The 22,281-nt window shown below is 41.5% G+C and overlaps 2 protein-coding genes across 6 annotated transcripts; both read right to left on the minus strand.

Annotated features, from left to right (window-relative positions):
- Window positions 1-245: 245 nt before the first annotated feature.
- LOC103974179 (uncharacterized) lies at window positions 246-7,363 on the minus strand. 3 transcript variants are annotated; one of them, XM_065085115.1, is made up of 3 exons: window positions 7,129-7,363; window positions 5,852-5,978; window positions 246-1,864 (listed from the first exon to the last, which is right to left on the minus strand). In XM_065085115.1, the coding sequence occupies exon 3, from the start codon at window positions 1,501-1,503 to the stop codon at window positions 355-357; it is 1,149 nt and encodes a 382-aa protein (XP_064941187.1). In that variant the 5' UTR covers window positions 1,504-1,864; window positions 5,852-5,978; window positions 7,129-7,363; the 3' UTR covers window positions 246-354. The 3 variants fall into 3 exon arrangements, with proteins under 3 accessions (XP_064941187.1, XP_064941185.1, XP_064941186.1); XM_065085113.1 differs by lacking the exon at window positions 5,852-5,978; XM_065085114.1 differs by lacking the exon at window positions 7,129-7,363 and having other exon boundaries at window positions 5,852-7,113.
- A 1,716-nt stretch (window positions 7,364-9,079) lies between these two features.
- Window positions 9,080-21,910, minus strand: LOC135594683 (uncharacterized). Of its 3 annotated transcripts, XM_065085112.1 has the most exons (3): window positions 21,682-21,910; window positions 11,798-11,859; window positions 9,080-10,774 (listed from the first exon to the last, which is right to left on the minus strand). In XM_065085112.1, exon 3 carries the CDS (start codon window positions 10,365-10,367, stop codon window positions 9,216-9,218), a length of 1,152 nt encoding a protein of 383 aa, XP_064941184.1. In that variant the 5' UTR covers window positions 10,368-10,774; window positions 11,798-11,859; window positions 21,682-21,910; the 3' UTR covers window positions 9,080-9,215. The 3 variants fall into 3 exon arrangements, with proteins under 3 accessions (XP_064941184.1, XP_064941182.1, XP_064941183.1); XM_065085110.1 differs by lacking the exon at window positions 11,798-11,859; XM_065085111.1 differs by lacking the exons at window positions 11,798-11,859; window positions 21,682-21,910 and adding an exon at window positions 14,208-14,447.
- Window positions 21,911-22,281: the final 371 nt, after the last annotated feature.

Below are 22,281 nucleotides of genomic sequence, written 5' to 3' on the forward strand. Positions count from 1 at the left end.
ATAACCATTAATAAAGTTTCTTTTGTAACACCTCACACCAATTAACGTACACTGATCAGCTGATAGAAACTAGCTGGCTATGAAAGAAACATAACACAAAAGCTTGAGAAAATTTGGGTTAACTTTCTGAGGAAGTGACTGTTTCCCCAGTCGTTCTTCCAATTTCTGAGTCAACATCAATATCAAAGAATCTGGTAAATTTTGTTGTAAAAAAAATAAATAAAAAAAATCTCAAAATCATCATGGATGTTCTACAACAAGAAACTCCTGGAGAATTTATAATGTCACAAATTTTGAGATGATTATATAGTGCAGTCAGTATGAAGTTGATCATTTTAATTTAAAGTTTCGATTTCAAGTAACATGTGGCTTTCCCTGAACAGCAGCAAGATAGGAATCATAGAGAGAAGTAAATTTCTCCTTGAGCCGGAAAAGATATTTCTTTATGAACTTCTCCTCAGATAGTGGTACGACGGATGGTAGACTATGTCCTTCATCCAGCAATTTATTCTGCTTAAGAAAATTCAAAACCTCATATCGAGGTCTCAGCCTCTTCTCCAAGCTGTAAGTAAGAATCACGGGACGGGAAATGATATATGTCAGCTCAAAACCAGCTTCCTTCATCAGGAATGTCATCTTGTCACATATGGTCTTGTTTGAGAGTGCCCAAACGTTTGGGCACTTCCTGAATGCAGCAACGATGTCAGGCTGGGAACACCCAAAGCTCATCAGAGTTGCACTGGTAGAATCAAAAGTAGATTTGTTCATGCCCATGACTACATGAAGTGCACACATATATAATCCAGAGTCACGTGGGACACCCAATTCCTCAATATATTTGATAACCTCCTTTAATTTGTCTATTCGACCAAAACAGCGTGGCAATGTCGTCACCATATGCATGATACGCTCGTCACTGATGCCATGTTCCCTCAAGAGAGATATATTAGGTTCTATCGTCCGAGCCAAGCTATAACCAAGAAGAAACTTGTTCCTCTTGCAGGCTTTCAGAAGCCTCTCATTCGAACCTAATAGTGACCTCCAGAAGTTGATCCTCGATTTGATGTCACGTAAAAGGAGCGCTTTCGGACATAATGAAACCAGCTGAACTATTTCAGTGTCAGAAAATCCCATGTCCTGCAAAGATCTCAACCTGGGCTTCAGGGCAGTCTCTACATTAGCATGCAGCAAACTGGGTGCCCACTTGATAAGCTTCATGACTTGTGCATCACTCCAACCGCTCTGCTTAAAGAACTCGATGGAAGGACTTGAACTTGGAAGTTTTTTTTCACAGATGCGATCCTTGGCCATTTTTGCAGCCTCTCTTGTGGAAAGTTCACATGACTGAAGGGGGTCGACCAACATAAATTTGGTTCTATGATTTGAACTGTGATCTTCGGCAGTGGAAAAGCTAAACAGACTGCAGTGTTGATAGGAGGAAAAATGGATCGTGGACTTGTTACATGAGAGAAGGCAAAAGAGCCTCTTCTGCACCAAATACATTGTCTTTTGAGGCAGTATCACGTACTGTTTGCAGAAAAATACAAGAAAAGTAGTCTTATATCTGCCCTCTCCAATCCAAATTCCTCTGCCTCAAATCAAGGATGTTGAAAACTTTCAACTAATCATCTGTCTCAGACAACATTCCTCCACCACTCATGTTAATCCACATGCATTCAGTTCCAATCAGCCATTTCTTTCAGAGATAAGTCTCTAGATTAGTTACTCATTCTCATGCTCACATCCAAGAAATTCTCCACCACTGAAATAATGGCTTCAAAAAACATCTTCGCACTGACACTAAATTCCACTTATTTTTCTATTGTAGTTGGTGGGTTTAGACACTACCAAGCGTCCTATATCTCTGTAGCAATTAAAAAACCATATCAAATGTATTTTCATCAAATTTATAGAGTATACTCATGTTTATACTAATAGGTTGAACATCAATGACTTGCAAAGGGTACTACAGAATTCAGAATAACTGGAAGATGAATAATGTTTTCTCTAACATCAGATTCGCTAATGTCCTACAACTAAAACCTGAAACATTTCAAATCAGCACTTCCAGAGTAATTGATCCATTTAATCAAGAATGCCAAGAGATGATCTAGTTATAAGTCTAGCAAAACCGGTCAGTAGAAAAGACACTGTTTAATTAATCAATAGCAGTAATTTGTGAGGTTCAACATGCTAAAAAAGGCATTGCTGATGAAGATGTGCAACTTGACAAAAGAAAACAACATAGCGGGAAGACCAGAGAAAGGCAATAATTTTTCTGAAAAATGAATAAAGAGAAAACTGCCTCAATCAAGAAATGCTACAGTTTATTTGGCTCTATGCTGATAAAGGAACTTAATTTATGAGAAAGATGCTCATGTAAACAACTTCAACTACAGTAGAAACATTATATGTAGCCTCAGCTACATATCATTAATGAAGAAAAAAAGCCTAGATCGGTGAGTTACCAATAAAACCAGCAAGTGCAAACAACCACAATAATAACAAAAGCCGTGATGTCCAAACTATTCACGATCAGCTATATGGATCTTTTGCATCATTGAACTCTGTGTAAGAAAATATCTGAAGTTAAATTAAGAGCATTCAAATCTCTTTCTATTGTTACCAGTAAAGTCCCCTTCAAATCATCAACTAAACCAGCAAATACAAGATTTGACAATTCAAATGTGAGCAGGCTTGCGTGTTTTGAGGCACGAACAAGTCTCAAGTGGTGAAGATAGTTGCTTTCAGCACTACAGCAGAGAACACACAATGTTGACATAAAGGTGTAAGGTTATACCTAACCAAATACATTGAGATTTTGGTTCTATTATGATTTATATTTTTATCATATGTAAATTAGTCAGGGATTGTTATATATAAGGATTTACTAAAAAAAGGGGAAAGAAATGTCGGGAACAGTTATGGAAACTACTTGCAGTTTAAAAACTCATTTAATGTGCTGTAATGGTTCAAAAAGTCATAACTCTTTAGGATAACTGAAAGGATGTTTTAGCATCCTTTCAATGTCTAAATAAACTCTGCTATATTGAAGAGTAAAGCAATAAGAAAATTCTAGTGCAAACAAAGTACTGAATTCGGTCTTTCTCTTTATTTTCTAGTTGAGTTTTGATTCTTCAAGTAATCAAAAAGTGCAATCTTGATTATTTCAGGGAATAGGCATTGTATCCTTAGAGATAGAATTTCTGTGAAGCCATCTGCATCGTAGTGGGAAAATTATCTATCTTGAAGATAGTTCCCTAGAAATGCCTTGCCTAATTTTGTTTTGTTCAAGTTTTACTCAGATCTGTATTTCTACTACAACAACTGTACCAATGTTCAAGAACAAAACAAGATAATTCATGTCATAGGAAATTTGAAATGTCAGATAAAATTATTTTGAATACCAAAATGACTAATGTTTCAACAATGTAAAAAATGAAACCACAGTTTGTTATGACTGCCAAGGCACATATCTACCATCTCATTGCAAAGAAATTAAAATGAGAAAAAATGGAAAGAAAAATATAAGCACAGCAAAATATAAAATCACATCTATGGATGAAGAAATCCACAGCCATGCGCAACAAAAAAGAACTAAGAGCTTCGATGTAATGAAAAGAGCATGAAGAGACAATGACAGCTCCTAATAGCTTCTAGTACCGAAGTGCCCTCTCCAAATCCCATTAATGATGGCACCCCTTAGCCTCAAAATTGAATATATACATGCATTCTCTATGTGTAATTAGTAAATACGTGCGAAAAGGGGTCCAACATTTCATTACTGTGGTTCAAAGCAAGACACCAGAACCAACGTGCATGTGACGAAGTTATCCCAAGGGCAAAAAATAGACAAGAAACATGAGCTGATGACTAAAGTATGCATATTATTATGTCTAAGCAACAAATAGGTATCTGATAGGGCCAACTTAGTCCCACATCGGTTGAGGAGTGGGGGAGCCAAGCGCTCATAAGGTAGCCGTGCCTCCCTTACCCTCAGAGGCGCCTTTTGGAGCTCTCCAGCTCCAAAAGGACAAAACCCTTTGGCACTCATACGCCCAAAGCGGACAATACCTCGCACGCCCACGGACTGCACCGAGACGGACCAATTGGTCCCCTATCAGATTGGCGCCCACCATGGGGCCCGAGCGGCCCAAACCCCCCTTGAGCCCTTGGCTCCCTGCGAGGAGGGGTAACCTGATAGGGCCAACATAGTCCCACATCGGTTGAGGAGTGGGGGAGCCAAGCGCTCATAAGGCAGCCGTGCCTCCCTTACCCTCAGAGGCGCCTTTTGGAGCTCTCCGGCTCCGAAAGGACAAAACCCTTTGGCGCTCATACGTCCAAAGCGAACAATACCTCGCACGCCCACGGGCTGCACCGAGATGGACCAATTGGTCCCCTATCAGTATCAATACATATTACAAAATCATTTGATGTTCATAACCATTTGAGAACCAACTTATGCGTTAAGCAACAAGAAATTAATAAAGGATCAAAAGATTAAATAAAATAGCATGTATTCCAATGTGTATAGGCATGGCCAGATATTATGCATTAGGGACTCACTAGGATTATCACATGTAGTTAGCTACCTTTAGCATTCCTGTCCCTACACTTTAAAAGGTTACATTGACATCCCAGTAATTACGAAAGTGAAACATCTATACTCATTTATCATGCTGACGTCGGTTTTACTAACAGAAATAAGTAAACAAATGACAAAAAAATTATTACAATGTTCCAATTTGTGAGCGTTGGTGGTGCCAGACGATAGCGCCGCTAGGTACCACGGGTGACTGTTGTGGATGAGGAGAGTGGTGGCGAAAGGTGAGGGCCGCTCTGCATCTGCGTCGACATAGTTGTCAAACGACGAAAGGGCCACTGATACAAATGCCTAGCGACGCCGCTCAGCGTTGCTGAGCGGCACCCTTTGACATTTATATTGGTGGACCTTTCATCACTCGATAACTGTATTGACACCGATATAGATGCAAAGCGATTCTCACCTCTCGCCGTGGCTTTCCTCATCCATAACAGCCACCCACGACCCTTAGTGGCGCCATTAGCAATAATCACCAAGGCCATCGGCGACCACCAACTAAAATATTAAAATTATATTTTTGCCTTTTGTTTTCATATTTTCAATTGGTAAAACAAACAGCATTAGAGTAAATAAACCTAGATATTGTACTTTTGTAACTATATGAATGGCAATGTAATTTTTTAAAATGTAAGGATCGGGATGCTAAACCTAGAAATTGTACTTACACGTAATAGGGAGTAGGAATTGAGGATGCCTAGGGCTCTCCAATGGGAGAGGGGAAGAAAAATTGCAAGGTAGGTGAGACACACGAGGGTGGGGATCAAATTGCTTGTCTTAATGGACCCAACTAGGGTTCGTAGGTGCAACACCACTCGGGCATGCAAGTGGGCCGCCCAGCGCCTAGTCGATACTTGCCTAAGCGTCGCAAGAGTGAAAACGCCCGCATGATGTGCACGACAAGACGCTCAGGCCTCGCCTCACCTAAGCGATTAGGCGAGTGCCAAGCACCCAAAGTTTAGGTTAGATAGAACTAAAACGATATAACTTGAATCTCATGACATTTAAAAAATAGATAAACAACCAATGTAGCTCAAATTCAATAATCTTTTTGGACCTATGATGAATTTGGTTCAGATCATTGAGAATATGCCAATAAAACCAGCAAGTGCAAATGACCACAATAATAACAAAAGCCATGATGTCCAAACTATTCATCATCATCCATATGGATCTTTTGTATCTTCGAGCTCTGTGTAAGAAAATATCTGTAGTTAAATTAAGAGCATTAAAATATCTTTCTACCGTTACCAGTTAAAATCTCCTTCAATCACCAACTAAACCAGCAAATACAAGATTTGGCAATCCAAATATAAGCAGGCCTGTGTGTTTTGAGGTATGAACAAGCCTCGAGTTGCGAAGATAGTTGCTTTCAGCACTGCAGCAGAGAACATACTATGCTGACATAAAGGTGTAAGTTTATACCTAACCAAATACATTGAGATTTTGGGTCTATTTTGGGGTTTGGAAATCAAGTCAAATTCTAGTTGTTTACTCAACTTGTACTTTAGGGTGAGTCGAGTCCTTTGTATCGTTTGGGGTTTTGTGTTGTTCTGGTGTGCTTGAAAAGGAAACTACAATGCAGTAAACATAATAAGAAAACTAAGAGGTTTGATGAACCAAACACTTCATCAAAATAAATAATCGCTGTTGAGATAGTTTCTTTTGGGAAACCTAGTTAGATTAGTATTATCTTAGGCATATTTTTAATTAAAATGCTTCACATGAGGAATAGTCAGACTTGTGCATGATTCTATTGACAAATGATTATTGATTTTCTTTGCACGGTGACCCGATTGTTGTCTCTGCTATCTCTTTTTCTAACTTTTCCATGCTTTTTTGTCACTAAGACTTCCCCAATCCTCTTTGCTCTCTCTAAAAGCATCACTTCTCCTGCCGTCTATCTTGACAACAGTATTTAATTTGCATAAAGTGACATGCTATTTCTTTAAAGTAAATGCTCATGGCATGCTGCTGACTGCTTGTTGGGAGGGTAGTGGGTAACTATCAGGAAGTAGGAAAGCGGAGGGGAAGATGTATAGAGAAGGCTAAGAAGGGTGTAGAGGAGGGAGATGAGGGCTGTCGGGGCTGGAGTAGGAAAATGGAGATGGGGGCTGTCGGGGCCGGAGCAGGATAATGGAGAGGGGGCTGTCTGGCACGGCGTAGGAAAATGGAGATGGGTCTGTTGGGGTCGGAGGATGGTGAAGGTGGCTTCCGGGGTCGACGGGGGGCGGGGGCTGTGATGAAGTGGAGGAGGGGGAGGGACCAAGGAAGAAGGGCGGGGGGCTGCGATGAACGGGGGAAAGAAGGAGGAGGGAGGAGTAGGGAGGAGGAGGATGGTGTCGGGGAAGCGGGAGAGCTGTGGCTAAACGGGGAAGAGGAAGGATGGATCGGAGAAAGGGGGTTGCGACGAGGCGGGGGGGCGGTGGGCTGCGATGAACGGGGGAAGATAGAGGAGGAGGGAGGAGAAGGGATTGTGCGACGGCGAAGGAGGAAGAAGAGGAGGAGAAGGAGTAAGAGAGAGATACCGGGTGCTGTCACCGTTCGTCGAGGAAAACGCCGCAGCGATATGAGCTCGACGGAGGAAAATGCCGCCGCCGCTGCCGGCTTTCGCCAAGGTACACGCCGCAGTTGCAGTGGCTGTGGAGAAGGAGACAGTTTCACCGCTGCTGTTAGGGCACGGGTGCGAATTTGAGGATGCCGGTCTCATCTGGTTCAATCGAACATGAGATCCAAATTTGCTTGAGTCGGGCTCGACACACCGTGAATCATGCCGGCTCCTGGGCCGCACCCGGTTGAACTCCAATGCCCGGCCTACTTATATCTTAGGTTTGTAAAACTACGTGTCTCATGTTATAGCTTATTATGCTTATTTTTCTACTTTCACTTAGATAATATGATAAATTAGTCTTTATCGAAAAATAATCTAAGTGGTTACTGACAATGGAGAGTCAGAAACTTATTAAGAAGTTATTCTACATGAACATAAGAATAAGAGATCTTTGCTTTCACTTAGAGAACATAAGAACATAATCTAAGTGGTTATTTTCACTTAGATAATACGAGATCTTTGCTTAAGAATCACACGTATGACTTAATAAAATTATTTAAAGAGAAGAAAGCTCTCAAGAATAAATTAATCTATAAATTAAAAATTGAAATTTGAAAAAATATATTTTAATACGATGAAAATATCATCTATGAGAGTTATTCTTGATTTGACTGTTCGATTAAATTTAGAAGTTGAGCAAATTGAATTGAAAACAGTATCTTATTTTTTTTTTCATGTAACATATGAACATCATTTCTTCTCGATACCAATCTTTTCTAGCTTATTATGCTCATTTTTTGACTTTCACTTAGATTATTTTTCGATAAAGACTCCTTAATATGATTTCCCATATTATTCTATGTAACTATGACTCCTTATCGCCACTTGATTATAACAAAGATGAGTGATACAGAGGTGGAGAAATAGTAAGTATACGTTGACTGAAAGTCCGCACACAATTATGTTTCTCTATGCATTCATCCATTATGACCTCTACATCGATTTATATGACTTAGATCATAATTTCAATACAAATGTATCTAATGATAACCATGATTCTGTCCTTATTCATACTCTATTTAAATAGATCTCAACCATTTAAATGACAATTCAGCTATCAAGATTTTACATATTCTAATAAAATCAATAATTAAGATTAATATGATTCAGGCCAAGTTAACATAGATCAGCTGACAGAATTAACTAGCTCCGGTAGAAACATAACATAAAAGCTCGATAATATTTTTGACTATCATTCTGAAGTAATGACGTCGTTGGTGGCAGGAAAAAATATATAGAAAATCAATCTCAAAATCAACATGAATGTTCTACTCTTAAGAAGTTCCTTCTGGACAATTTAAATTGTCACAAATCTAAAATGATTCAATAGCACAGTCAATACGCAATAAGGGGATACAGATCGGAGGATGTAAATATCTAAACAAAAATGTTATCATAAAAAAGAAAAAAGAGCCCATTAAATATTTGAGTTTCACACTTACAACATGTTTCAGACGGCAGAAATCATATGGCAGAGCAGAAATCATATGACAGAGAATTGTATCCTTATAGCTGGCGAGATGGTGAACTAAGCAGACATTGGATCAAAGAAATCCATATCAATATGGCTCTTTCACAACATTAAAAACTCCCAACATATTAACATTCTAAGATGACTTACACAAGTTCCAACAGAACCATTAATAAAATTTCTTTTGTAACGCTTCACACCAATCAACGTGACTGAGGCAAAGTTGACACTGATCAGCTGATAGAAACTAGCTGGCTATGATAGAAACATAACACAAAAGCTTGAGAAAATTTGGGTTACCTTTCTGAGGAAGTGACTGTTTCCCCACTAGTTCTTCCAATTTCTGAGTCAACATCAATATCAAAGAAACCTTAAATTTTGTTGCAAAAAAAACAAATAAAAAAAGAATCTCAAAATCAGCACGGATGTTATACAACAAGAAACTCCTGGAGAATTTATAATGTCACAAAATTTGAGATAATTAAATAGTGCCATCAGTATGAAGTTGATCGTTTTAATTTAAAGTTTCAGTTTCAAGGAACAACGTGTGGCTTTCCCTGCACAGCAGCAAGATAGGAATCATAGAGAGAAGTAAATTTCTCCTTGTGCCGGAAAAGATATTTCTTTATGAACTTCTCCTCAGATAGTGGTATGACGGATAGTAGACTATGTCCTTCATCCAACAATTTATTCTGCTTAAGAAAATTCATAACCTCATATCGAGGTCTCAGCCTCTTCTCCAAACTGAGTGTAAGAATCACGGGACGGCAAATGACAGATGTCAGCTCAAAACCAGCTTCCTTCATCAGGAATGTCATCTTGTCACATATGGTCTTGTTTGAGAGTGCCCAAACGTTTGGGCACTTCCTGAATGCAGCAACGATGTCAGGCTGGGAACAACCAAAGCTCATCAGAGTTGCACTGGTAGAATCAAAACTAGATTTGTTCATGCGCATGACTACATGAAGTGCACACATATATACTCCAGAGTCACGTGGGACACCCAATTCCTCAATATATTTGATAACCTCCTTTAATTTGTCTATTCGACCAAAACAGCCTGGCATTGTCACCACCATATGCATGATACGCTCGTCACTGATGCCATGTTCCCTCAAGAGAGATATATTAGGTTCTATCGTCCGAGCCAAGCTATAACTAAGAATAAACTTGTTCCTCTTGCAGGCTTTCAGAAGCCTCTCATTCGAACCTAATAGTGACCTCCAGAAGTTGATCCTCGGTTTGATGTCACGTAAAACGAGCGCTTTCGGACATAATGAAACCAGCTGAACTATTTCAGTGTCAGAAAATCCCATGTCCTTGAAAGATCTCATCCTGGGCTTCAGGGCAGTCTCTACATTAGCATGTAGCAAATTGGGTGCCCACTTGATAAGCTTCGTGACTTGTGCATCACTCCAACCGCTCTGCTTAAAGAACTCAATGGAAGGACTTGAACTTGGAAGTTTTTTTTCACAGATGCGATCCTTGGCCATTTTTGCAGCCTCTTTTGAGGAAAGTTCACATGACTGAAGGGGGTCGACCAACATAAATTTGGTTCTATGATTTGAACTGTGATCTTCGGCAGTGGAAAAGCTAAACAGACTGCAGTGTTGATAGGAGGAAAGATGGATCGTGGACTTGTTACATGAGAGAAGGCAAGAGAGCCTCTTCTGCACCAAAAACATTGTCTTTTGAGGCAGTATCACGTACTGTTTGCAGAAAAATACAAGAAAAGTAGTCTTATATCTGCCCTCTCCAATCCAAATTCCTCTGCCTCAAATCAAGGAAGTTGAAAACTTTCAACTAATCATCTGTCTCAGACAACATTCCTCTACCAATCATGTTAATCCACATGCATTCAGTTCCAATCAGCCATTTCTTTCAGAGATAAGTCTCTAAAAGGTGTTTGTGACTTGATAAAGTGTACCTATGATTAGTTACTCATTCTCATGCTCACATCCAAGCAATTCTCCACACTGAAATAATGGCTTCAAATAACACCTGCGCACTGACACTAAATTCCACTTATTTTTCTATTGTAGTTGGTGGGTTTAGTGTCTAAACTTTAGACACTACCAAGCGTCCTATATCCCTGTAGCAATTTAAAAACCATATCAAATGTATTTTCATCAAATATGCTGCATAAGAGTATACTCATGTTTATACTAATAGGTTGAACATCAATGACTTGCAAAGGATACCACAGAATTCAGAGTAACTGGGAAGATGAATAATGTTTTCTCTAATATCAGTTTCACTAATGTCCTACAACTAAAACCTGAAACATTTCAAATCAGCACTTCCAGAGTAATTGATCCATTTCATCAAGAATGCCAAGAGATGATCTAGTTATAAGTCTAGCAAAACCGGTCAGTAGAAAAGGCACTGTTTAATCAATCAATAACAGTAATTTGTGAGGTTCAACTTGCTAAAAAAGGCATTGCTGATGAAGATGTGCAACTTGACAAAAGAAAACAACATAGCGGGAAGACCAGAGAAAGGCAATAAATTTTCTGAAAAATGAATAAAGAGAAAACTGCCTCAATCAAGAAATGCTACAGTTTATTTGGCTCTATGCTGATAAAGGAACTTAATTTATGAGAAAGATGATCATGTAAACAACTTCAACTACAGTAAAAACATTATATGTAACCTCAGCTAAGTATCATTAACGAAGTAAAAAAGCCTAGATCAGTGAGTTGCCAATAAAACCAGCAAGTGCAAACAACCACAATAATAACAAAAGCCATGATGTCCAAACTATTCACGATCAGCCATATGGATCTTTTGCATCATTGAACTCTGTGTAAAAAAATATCTGTAGTTAAATTAAGAGCATTCAAATCTCTTTCTATTTTTACCAGTAAAGTCCCCTCAATTCACCAACTAAACCAGCAAATACAAGATTTGACAATTCAAATGTGAGCAGGCTTGTGTGTTTTGAGGCACGAACAAGTCTCAAGTGGTGAAGATAGTTTCTCTCAGCACTACAGCAGAGAACACACAATGTTAACATAAAGGTGTAAGGTTATACCTAACCAAATACATTTAGATTTTGGTTCTATTTTGGGGCTTGGAGATCACATCAAATTCTAGTTGTTTACTCAACTTGTACCTTAGTGTGAGTCAGGTCCTTTGGATCATTTGGGGTTTTCTGTTGAAATTTTCTGGTGTGGCCTGTAAAGACAATGCAGTAGACATTATAAGAAAACTAAGAGGTTTGATGAACCAAACACTTCATCAAAATAAGCAGTTGCTGTTGAGAGAGCTTCTTTTGGGAAACCTGGTCAAATTAGTACTACTTAGATGTATTTTGAATAATAATGATTCACATGAGTAGTCAGACTAGAGCATGATTCTATTAACAAATAATTATAGTTTTCTTTGGCCAGTGACCCAATTATTGGCTCTGCTATTTCTTGTTCCATCTTTTCCATGTGTTTTATTTTTTTAAGACTTCCCCTGTTCTCTTTGCTCTATCTAAAAGCTGCACTTTTGCTGTCTAGCTTAACAACAGTATTTAACTTGCATTCTGCAACTTCTTATTTCTTTAAAGTAAATGCACATACATGATATGCAACATTGAACATTTGAGATTGATAAAATTTACATTATTAGGCCAGTTCTAAACCAACTCCTATCCGAGGGCTGGAAATTAATTGTCACTTGCCACTTAATACACATCATTGGAAATGTTGTAATATAAGAAAATTTAGAAGACTGAGCACCATGTTTGACCACAGTATCTAGACTACGATCAAGTTAAGCAAATTTAGATAAATATTAGTCAAAATTATTTTTTATGACCTCCAGTACAAGTTACAATGATTGTGAACACTCTTAATGAGTCTACCTTTGCCAATAGAGAAGTAAGATGCTGCTTCTTACGGATCATACCAGTAAGATCCTACAAGTACTGGGTAAGTCAGGATTCAGTGCAAAGTCCAAAAAAGGTTTGCTAAATTTAGAATTCAAAACTCGTATATTTTGTGAATATGGTTCCTTATATTTAGTCCAAAGTTTTAAGGTTAGTCCACTCATGGATATACACTATATACATCCCAGATTTTACACTTATGCTTATTACAGATTTCGATTTGTAATTTTATGATTTATATTTTTATCATATGTAAATTAGTCAGGGATTGTTATAGATAAGGATTTACTAAAAAAAGGGGAAAGAAATGTCGGGAACAGTTATGGAAACTACTTGCAGTTTAAAAACTCATTTAATGTGCTGTAATGGTTCAAAAAGTCATAACTCTTTAGGATAACTGAAAGGATGTTTTAGCATCCTTTCAATGTCTAAATAAACTCCGCTATATTGAAGAGTAAAGCAATAAGAAAATTCTAGTGCAAACAAAGTACTGAATTCGGTCTTTCTCTTTATTTTCTAGTTGAGTTTTGATTCTTCAAGTAATCAAGAAGTGCAATCTTGATTATTTCAGGGAATAGGCATTGTATCCTTAGAGATAGAATTTCTGTGAAGCCATCTGCATTGTAGTGGGAAAATTATCTATCTTGAAGATAGTTCCCTAGAAATGCCTTGCCTAATTTTGTTTTGTTCAAGTTTTACTCAGATCTGTATTTCTACTACAACAACTGTACCAATGTTCAAGAACAAAACAAGATAATTCATGTCATAGGAAATTTGAAATGTCAGATAAAATTATTTTGAATACCAAAATACAATGTAAAAATGAAACCACAGTTTATTATGACTGTCAAGGCACATATCTACCATATCATTGCAAAGAAATTAAAATGAGAAAAAATGGAAAGAAAAATATAAGCACAGAAAAATATAAAATTGCATCTATGGATGAAGAAATCCACAGCCATGCACAACAAAAAAGAACTAAGAGCTTCGATGTAATGAGAAGAGCATGAAGATACAGTGACAGCTCCTAATAGCTTCTAGTACCTAAGTGCCCTCTCCAAATCCCATTAATGATGGCACCCCTTAGCCTCAAAATTGAATATATAAATGCATTCTCTATGTGTAATTAGTAAATATGTGCGAAAAGAGGTCCAACATTTCATTACTGTGGTTCAAAGCAAGACACCAGAACCAGCATGCATGTGATGAAGTTATCCCAAGGGCAAAAAATAGACAAGAAACATGAGCTATGCTCCCATGTGTGGTTCCATCTGATGACTAAAGTATGCATATTATTATGTCTAAGCAACAAATAGGTATCGATACATATTACAAAATCATTTGATGTTCATAACCATTTAAGAACCAACTTATGCGTTAAGCAACAAGAAACTAATAAAGGATCAAAAGATTAAATAAAATAGCATGTATTCCAATGTGTATAGGCACGGCCAGATATTATGCATCAAGGACTCACTAAGATTATCACATGTAGTTAGCTACCTTTAGCATTCCTGTCCCTATACTTTAAAAGGTTACATTGACATCCCAGTAATTACGAAAGTGAAACATCTATACCCATTTATCATGCTGACGTCGGTTTTACTAACAGAAATACGTAAACAAAGGACAAAAAAATTATTACAATGTTCTAATCTGTGGTGACGAACAGCAGTGGTGGTGCCAGACGACAACGCCGCTATGTCACGGACTTAGCTGGTTTTGCCTAAGTCGTGCGGTACCCTTGCGTGTCCGTCCGCAAAGGTCAGCCTCCCCGAAGCCTCTCATGGTCCCTTAGGACCTACGAAAGAGAAAACGGGTTAGAGAGAACGCTTCACTCGGGATCCACAAGCAAACATTCCAAGAAACACTTCATAGACAATGCAGTGTCCATTACAGACCGAGAATCTCTTACACGTATCCACATGACACAACCTTTATTTACAAGACTAAAGCGGCCACCAACCTAACTAAAATGGGACTATTAAGCCTTCGGCCGTCCCTCTACATGCTGTGCAGAGTATGAACATACCAAAAGACACGGACATACATAAGCATTACATCAAACATCCTGTTTGGAAGTTTGTCCGTGACATTCTCCCCCACTTATTCCTTCGATGTCCTCGTCGAAGCCTTTGTCGACACTGCAACTCCTCGCCTTTGCTAAGTCTTCATTCTTTTGCTTCAGGTGCAATGCGCCTCTTGGCTCCCAGTTGCTTTCCGCTGCTGTTTTTGAGTAGTCGAACATTTGATCCGCCATGCTCCTTCAACTCGCTAATGACTCCGACTCTAGTGTGGGGTTGGTTGAGTTGTGTTGATCCCTGTTGGCTCCTGCGGATCCTCCAGATGAAGGAAAAAGACCATCCTTACTATGCGTCAATCTCTCAAATGCCTCATGTTGCTTGAACTGGGTAGATGCTTGTTGGAGCTTTAACGAGCATCGTCTCGCAAACTTCTGAAGTTTTGGGTCCTTCCTCCACAAAATTTGCTCATTGACTCTTCTTTCACTTAGTTGTCACATCCAAGTAGGTTCGCATCACTTTTGCTTTCGATTGGCATTTCGTTGGGAAATGAAGCGGACAATCTACTCTCAGTAACACTGATCACCGTTGGTGAGGATTTGACAACTATTGTCTTCCATTATCTTCGAAGGGTCTTTGAACATGTGCAGGGCTCCTCTACTGGATAGATAAGAGAATTGGGGTACTCGGTTTCGCCCATTCTCTTAAGAGTTGAGAAGACAAAGGTTACTTGACTTCGCCCGCCTCATCGAGGTTGTACTCCATGCATCGAGCTGGTTACTGGCATTCGCCTACTCTTTGCTCACACTTCTGAAGCACTTGAAGTGTTTGCACTCCTTGCGTTGAGTAAGTTACTGTGATTCACCTTCTCAATGCCATCAAACTTCTGGAATGCAGGAAGTTTTCACCCCAACTTGGAGTAATTCTCTCATAGGTTTGGTCGCCTCTGGGATTATACCGTCTTCTCCATCAACTCTGCCGCCTACTCCACTGAGTAGCAAAGGTACAGCACCGCAAACTGCCTGCTTCGTTCCTTGGTCATGCACTCTTGCTTGACCCGAAGTCCTTTACTATCGGCTATCTTGATGAGAAGCTCGTTGACACCGGTCTTACGAAGTTCCTTGGCCTCTGCCCTTCAGCCTTGTCTCGGTACTTGGAGATTGCCTCTACATGCTCCACCTCCTCGGCCCCTTTCACGACCAAGCGCTCTCTCTCCATGAGAGCAAGGGATCAATGACTTTCACGGAAGTCCCGCCTCTGCGGTACCATGGCGTTGCCATGCCCATGGCACTACTATCCGTCGCCTCGCATCTGCATCCCTTTTCTTCACAATCAGTAGATATGCCTCTGTGGCACTCCTCCGAGTCCACCTCCATTCTAACTGATGCTTGATTTTGAGCAGCTAAGTCCCTCTGGACTCGTCGTCGCTTCCTTGCCCCTTTCGACCCCCTGCTTCAACATCTCGGTGTTCTCCAAGCAGATCCCTTTGGTCGATGGAAAGACAGATTGCAACTCCCATGCATAGCCTCTGCCATCACGTTGTAGGGTTTGCATCGATTCTGTTCTCCTTAGCTTCCTTGGTAGCAACGTTCACTTACTCGACCTTGTCCTCTGACTTGTCAAGCTCCCTTAAGCGAATATAGGCTCTGGAGAAGTCCAACTCTCCAGCTGCTTCGATCATACCTCTGCATGATCAAGTCCCTCCCCTGGGATTCACTGGTACTTACATTCGAACTTTTTCCCTTGGTGGAACACAGCCCCCATATGCTGATAACCAAGGCTTTCATCCGATGCAAAATTCGATGCATGCACGGAAGACCCGCCTCTGCGGTACCATGACCTTCACTCCTTGAATCCATAGCCCTTCTTGCCGTCGTGTTGTTCACCGAAGTGGAGCTTCCAGTAGCTCCCGATCATACCTCCGTATGATCTAGTCCCTCACGGGACTATGTCGTGTGTATCGCATTGCCACGAACTGTTCCACCGCGATCCGCTGCACCATGTCGCCTCCTAGTGACATCTCTATTACATTCTGATCATTGTGGGATGAACTCGAATTGTGATCCCTCCATGTGTGGCCTCTGCCAATACATCGCAGGGTCTCTTCCACCTTCGATTTTGTTCATTCCTTTGGTAATCGACCTCCATCCACCCACACTTGGGTCACACCTAGATGAAGCACCACTCTACGACAGTCCGTCGCCTAGTAGCTCAAAGTCCACCGACTTCGCTGAAAATGGTGCACCATTGTCTGGATCCTGGGCCTCTGCCCCTACCAGCACAATCTCCGCTGCGCACCGCTTCCTGCCTAGCAACTTGACTGGCAACACTGTGGCATATATTTTAAGAGTACCCGCCTCCGCGTCCTCTTGCCCCGTGCCAAGGCCTTCTAAACCCAACTTCGCCTCCACAAATTGAGTCGCCTTAGTTCCTCCATCAAATGCTTTTCCGAGATAAGGTGCATATGCCCAGAAGCTCCCTTCGTCTTTGGCACCATGCAAGATGAGTCTGCTCCATCAGAATGAAGGACCCATGGAACAACATGATCCTGCTCTTGCCTCTGCAAGAGTTCATGTCCTTGACCTCTGTCCAAGGAAAGCACTGTGCCTCCGCTCCATGTTCCATCTTTCTATGTTGGCTCCCTTCATGCGGCTTGGATACTTCGCCAAGTTACACCCAAGTTGCTCCGCTCCTCGTTTTTGCATTGAGTTGATGGTGGCCCTCGCGCCGACCATTCCACGGGTCAGCCCTCCCTTGAGTCCGATCTCCATATCGACTCCAAGTATGCCTTCACTTGTGTTGCTTTGGGTCGCTCCCCCACTTGACCTCGCAATTCATCCACCAATACATTCTCTCAAGCGAGATCATACGACTCCTCCTCAACATGTGAGGCACATCCCACATGATTCTCCCTCTGAAGAGCCGGGACTTATCCCTCCTGGATAACTGTCCCATTGGAGCAACATCTCTCTTCGTTTCGGAAACTACCATCCCCTTGGACTACTCCGATTTGCTGAACAAACTGTGCATTGTTCTGCCTCCTGCAAACACACTTGCTAGATTGTGACTCCCCGTCAATACAGCCCCCGTTGCACCACTCAAGGCCTAGCAACATGCTGAACTCGTTGCACACTTCAGCCTCCTACGGACGTATCCTTCACATGCTGAAGAGAAAGTTTCAATGCTCCATGGCGCCGAGTTTCGATCGCCTTGTGATGGCCGCGAACATTCCATCGTCCGTAGACAAGCCCACGTATGAGTACCGAATTCTTTGAGTTAGCAATGCCCCTCACCTCTGTGAGCTTTGCACAACTCTTACGGTCGCTGAACAACTCATTCCACCTTGCATGGTCTCATCCTTTACCAAGCGCCTCGTTTGCCTTGAGCACCATTAAGTATAGTTGTCAACATTGAGCTGTAGCTTAAACTCAACCATCTCAACCTTTGTGCGCTCTGCATTCTTCTAAGCTTTCTTGTTCTTGTGGTGCCTCTTGCGCGAAGGGTTGGCCATTCCTCTGAATGACAATCTCAGATGCCCGCTCCTTCGAGCGACTCCTTTTCCCTACATCTCCATGCTCGTTTTCCCCCAAACGGTTGCACGTGTGCTAACTGCCCTCAACGCAGCCCCGCTAGGTCCCCCACATTTGCATGCTAAGTGTTTTTATGAGTGCTTGTCCCGCTCTGATACCATCTGTCACGGACTTAGCTGGTTTTGCCTAAGTAGTGCGGCACCCTTGCGTGTCCGTCCGCAAAGGTCAGCCTCCCCGAAGCCTCCCATGGTCCCTTAGGACCTACGAAAGAGAAGACGGGTTAGAGAGAACACCTCACTCGGGATCCACAAGCAAACATTCCAAGAAACACTTCATAGACAATGCAGTGTCCATTACAGACCGAGAATCTCTCACACGTGTCCACATGACACAACCTTTATTTACAAGCCTAAAGCGGCCACCAACCTAACTAAAATGGGACTATTCAGCCTTCGGCCGTCCCTCTACATGCTGTGCAGAGCATGAATATACCAAAAGACACGGACATACATAAGCATTACATCAAACATCCTGTTTAGAAGTTTGTTCGTGACAGCTAGGTGCCACAAGTGACTGTTGTGGATGAGGAGAGCGGTGGCGAAAGGTTAGAGTTGCTCTGCATCTACCTCGGCGTAGTTGTCGAGCGATGAAAGAACCACTGATGCAAATGTCGAGCGACGCCTCTCAGCGTCCACATCGATGCAATTGTTGAACGGCACCCTTCGACATTTATATCGATGGTCCTTTCATCGCTAGATAACTGCATCGACGTCGATATAAAGGCAAAGCGGCTCGCACCTCTCATCGTCGCTCTCCTTATCCATAATAGTCACCCACGACCCTCAGTGACGCCATCATCAACAATCACTAACGCCATCGCCCATCACCAACTAAAATATTAAAATTATTTTTTTACCCTTTGTTTTCGTATTTTCATAGGTAAAACTGACAACGTTAGAATAAATAAACCTAGAGATTGTACTTTTGTAACTATAGGGATGCCAATATAATTTTTTAAAATGTAGGGATCGGGATGCTAAACCTAGATATAGCACTTACATGCAATAGGGAGTAGGAATTGAGAATGCTTAGCGCTCTCCAATGGGAGAGGGGAAGAAAAATTGCAAGGGAGGTGAGACACACAAGGGTGGGGATCAAATTGCTTGTCTTAATGGACCCAACTAGGGTTTAATTTAGGTGCAACACCACAAGGGGTTCATCCATATGGATCTTTTGTATCTTTGAACTCTGTGTAAGAAAATATCTGTAGTTAAACTAAGAGCATTAAAATATCTTTCTATTGTTACTAGTAAAATCTCCTTCAATCACCAACTAAACCAGCAAATACAAGATTTGGCAATCCAAATATAAGCAGGCTTGTGTGTTTTGAGGTATGAACAAGCCTCAAGTAGCAAAGATAGTTGCTTTCAGCACTACGGCAGAGAACATACTATGCTGACATAAAGGTGTAAGAGCATTAAAATAAAATAGCATGTATTCCAATATGTATAGGCATGACTAGATATTATGTATCAGGGACTCATTACAAAATTACCCCATGTAGTTAGCTACCTTTAGCATCTATATCTCCACACTTTAAAAGGTTACATTGGCATATCTGTAATTACAAAAGTGAAATATCTAGAACCATTTAACAAAACGACGTCGGATTTACTAATGAAATTATGAAATCAAAAGAAAAAAAAATTATTTTAACATTCCAGTTTGTGGTGACGAACAACGTCAGTGGTGCCAGACGATAACGTCGCTGGGTGCCACAAGTGACTGTTCTAGATAGGGAGAACAACGACGAGAGGTGAGGGTCACTCTGCAACTGCATTTGCTTCGATGTAGTTGTCGAGCTACGAGAGGGCCACTAATGCAAATGTCGAGCGGTGCCGCTCAGCGTCGACATCGATGCAGTTGTCAAGCGGCACCCTTCGACATTCATATCGACAACCCTTTCATTGTTCGGCAACTATATCGACGCCGATGTAAATGTAAAGCGGCTATCACTTTTGGCTGTCGCTCTCCTTACCCACAACAGTCACCCACGGCCCTCAGTGACGTCGTCGTTCACAACCACCGACACCATCAGCCACCACTAACTGAAATATTAAAATTATCGTTTTCCCTTTTATTTTTGTATTTTCGTTGGTAAAACTAACAATGTTAGCGTAAATAAATCTAGATATTGTACTATTGTAACAATAGGGATGCCATTGTAATTTTTTTAAATGTAGGGATCAGGATGCTAAACCCAGATATTGCACTTGCACACAATAAGGAGTAGAAATTGAGGATGGCTCTCCAATAGGAGAGGGGAAGAAACATTGGAAGGGAGGTGAGTCACATGAGGGTGGGGATCAAATTGCTTGTCTTAATAGACCCAACTAGGGTTCAATTTAGGTGCAACACCACTCAGGCGTGCGACTGGGCCACCCAACGTCCAGCCGGTGCTCACCTAAGCGTTGCACGAGTGAAAACGCCCACGTGATTTACACGACAAGGTGCAGAGGCCTCGCTTCACATGAGCGATTAGGCGAGAGCCAAGCACCCAGTGTTTCGGTTAGATAGAACTAAGACGATCTAACTTGAATCACATGACATTTAAAAAATAGATATACAACCAATGTAGCTCAAATTCAATAATCTATCTGGGCCTATGATGAATTTGATTCAGATCAGTGAGAATATGCCAATAAAACCAACAAGTGCAGACAACCACAATAATAACAAAAGCCATGATGTCCAAACTATTTATCATCATCCATATGGATCTTTTGTATCTTCGAGCTCTGTGTAAGAAAATATATGTAGTTAAATTAAGAGCATTAAAATATCTTTCTACCGTTACCAGTAAAATCTCCTTCAATCACCAACTAAACCAGCAAATACAAGATTTGGCAATCCAACTATAAGCACGCCTGTGTGTTTTGAGGTATGAACAAGCCTCGAGTTGCGAAGATAGTTGCTTTCAGTAGTATTTAACTTGCATACAGTGACATGATATTTCTTTAAAGTAAATGCTCATGACATGCTACTGACTACTTGTTGGGAGGGTAGCGGGGAACTATCAGGGAGTAGGAAAGGGGAGTGCAAGATGTATAGAGAGAGCGAAGAGGGGTGTAGAGGAGGGAGATGGCGGCTGTCGGAGCTGGAGTAGGAAAATGGAGATGGGGGCTGTCGGGGCCGGAGCAGGATAATGGAGAGGGGGCTGTCGGGGCCGGAGTAGGAAAATGGAGGGGGGGATGTTGGGGTCGGAGGAGTCGGAGGATGGTGAAGGTGGCTGCCGGGGTCGACGGGGGGCGGGGGCTGTGATGAAGTGGAGGAGGGGGGAGGGACCAAGGAAGAGGGGCGTGGGGCTGCGATGAACGGGGGAAAGAGGGAGGAGGGAGGAGGATGGTGTCGGGGAAGCGGGAGAGCTGTGGCGAAAGTGGGAAGGGGAAGGAGGGATCGGGGAAAGGGGGCTGCGATGAAGGGGGGAAGAGGGAGGAGGAGGGACGAGAAGGGATTGTGCGACGGCGAAGGAGGAAGAGAAGGAGGAGGAGGAGAAAGAGAGAGATACCGGGTGCTGTCACTGTTCGCCGACGGAGAGGAAGCCGCAGCATCCACCGTTCGCCGAGGAAAACGCCGCAGCGATAAGAGGTCGACGGAGGAAAATGCCGCCGCCGCTGCCGGCTCTCGCCAAGGTACACGCCGCAGTCGCGGTCGCTGTGGAGAGGGAGACAGCTTCACCACTGCATTTAGGGCACGGTTGCGAATTTGAGGATGCCGTTCTCATCTGGTTCGATCGAACCAGAAATAAGTTACATTATAATTTTATTTGGATCACTCGATGTTTTGATGATTGTTGAAATTTTCTGGTGTGCTTGAAATAAAAATTATAAAGCAGTACATAAAATAAGGAAACATTAACTTATGAGGTTACGTGGTTCGATTGATCCTTTACCAACAAGTGTAATAATGTTACCGCACAACTAAGAAAAGATCAATTAACAATAGGCAAGAAAGAAGAGTTCTTTTGACTTCCCTTTAGAATTTGAGCGGTTAAGCTATTCGACATATTGCTATGGGTGGACACTGATAGCCATCTTGTCAATGCTCATGGCTAGTTGACTTACTTGTCTGATATTTGAATATCAAGTTGTCATTGTGTCTCCATCAA

Source organism: Musa acuminata, chromosome BXJ1-10 (genome assembly GCF_036884655.1).
Source record: "Musa acuminata AAA Group cultivar baxijiao chromosome BXJ1-10, Cavendish_Baxijiao_AAA, whole genome shotgun sequence".
Classification (NCBI taxonomy): Eukaryota; Viridiplantae; Streptophyta; class Magnoliopsida; order Zingiberales; family Musaceae; genus Musa; species Musa acuminata.

Excerpts from the sequence above, each read along its gene's own strand:
- LOC103974179 (XM_065085113.1), bottom strand. The coding sequence starts at position 1,503 with ATGTATTTGGTGCAGAAGAGGCTCTTTTGCCTTCTCTCATGTAACAAG.
- LOC135594683 (XM_065085110.1), bottom strand. The coding sequence starts at position 10,367 with ATGTTTTTGGTGCAGAAGAGGCTCTCTTGCCTTCTCTCATGTAACAAG.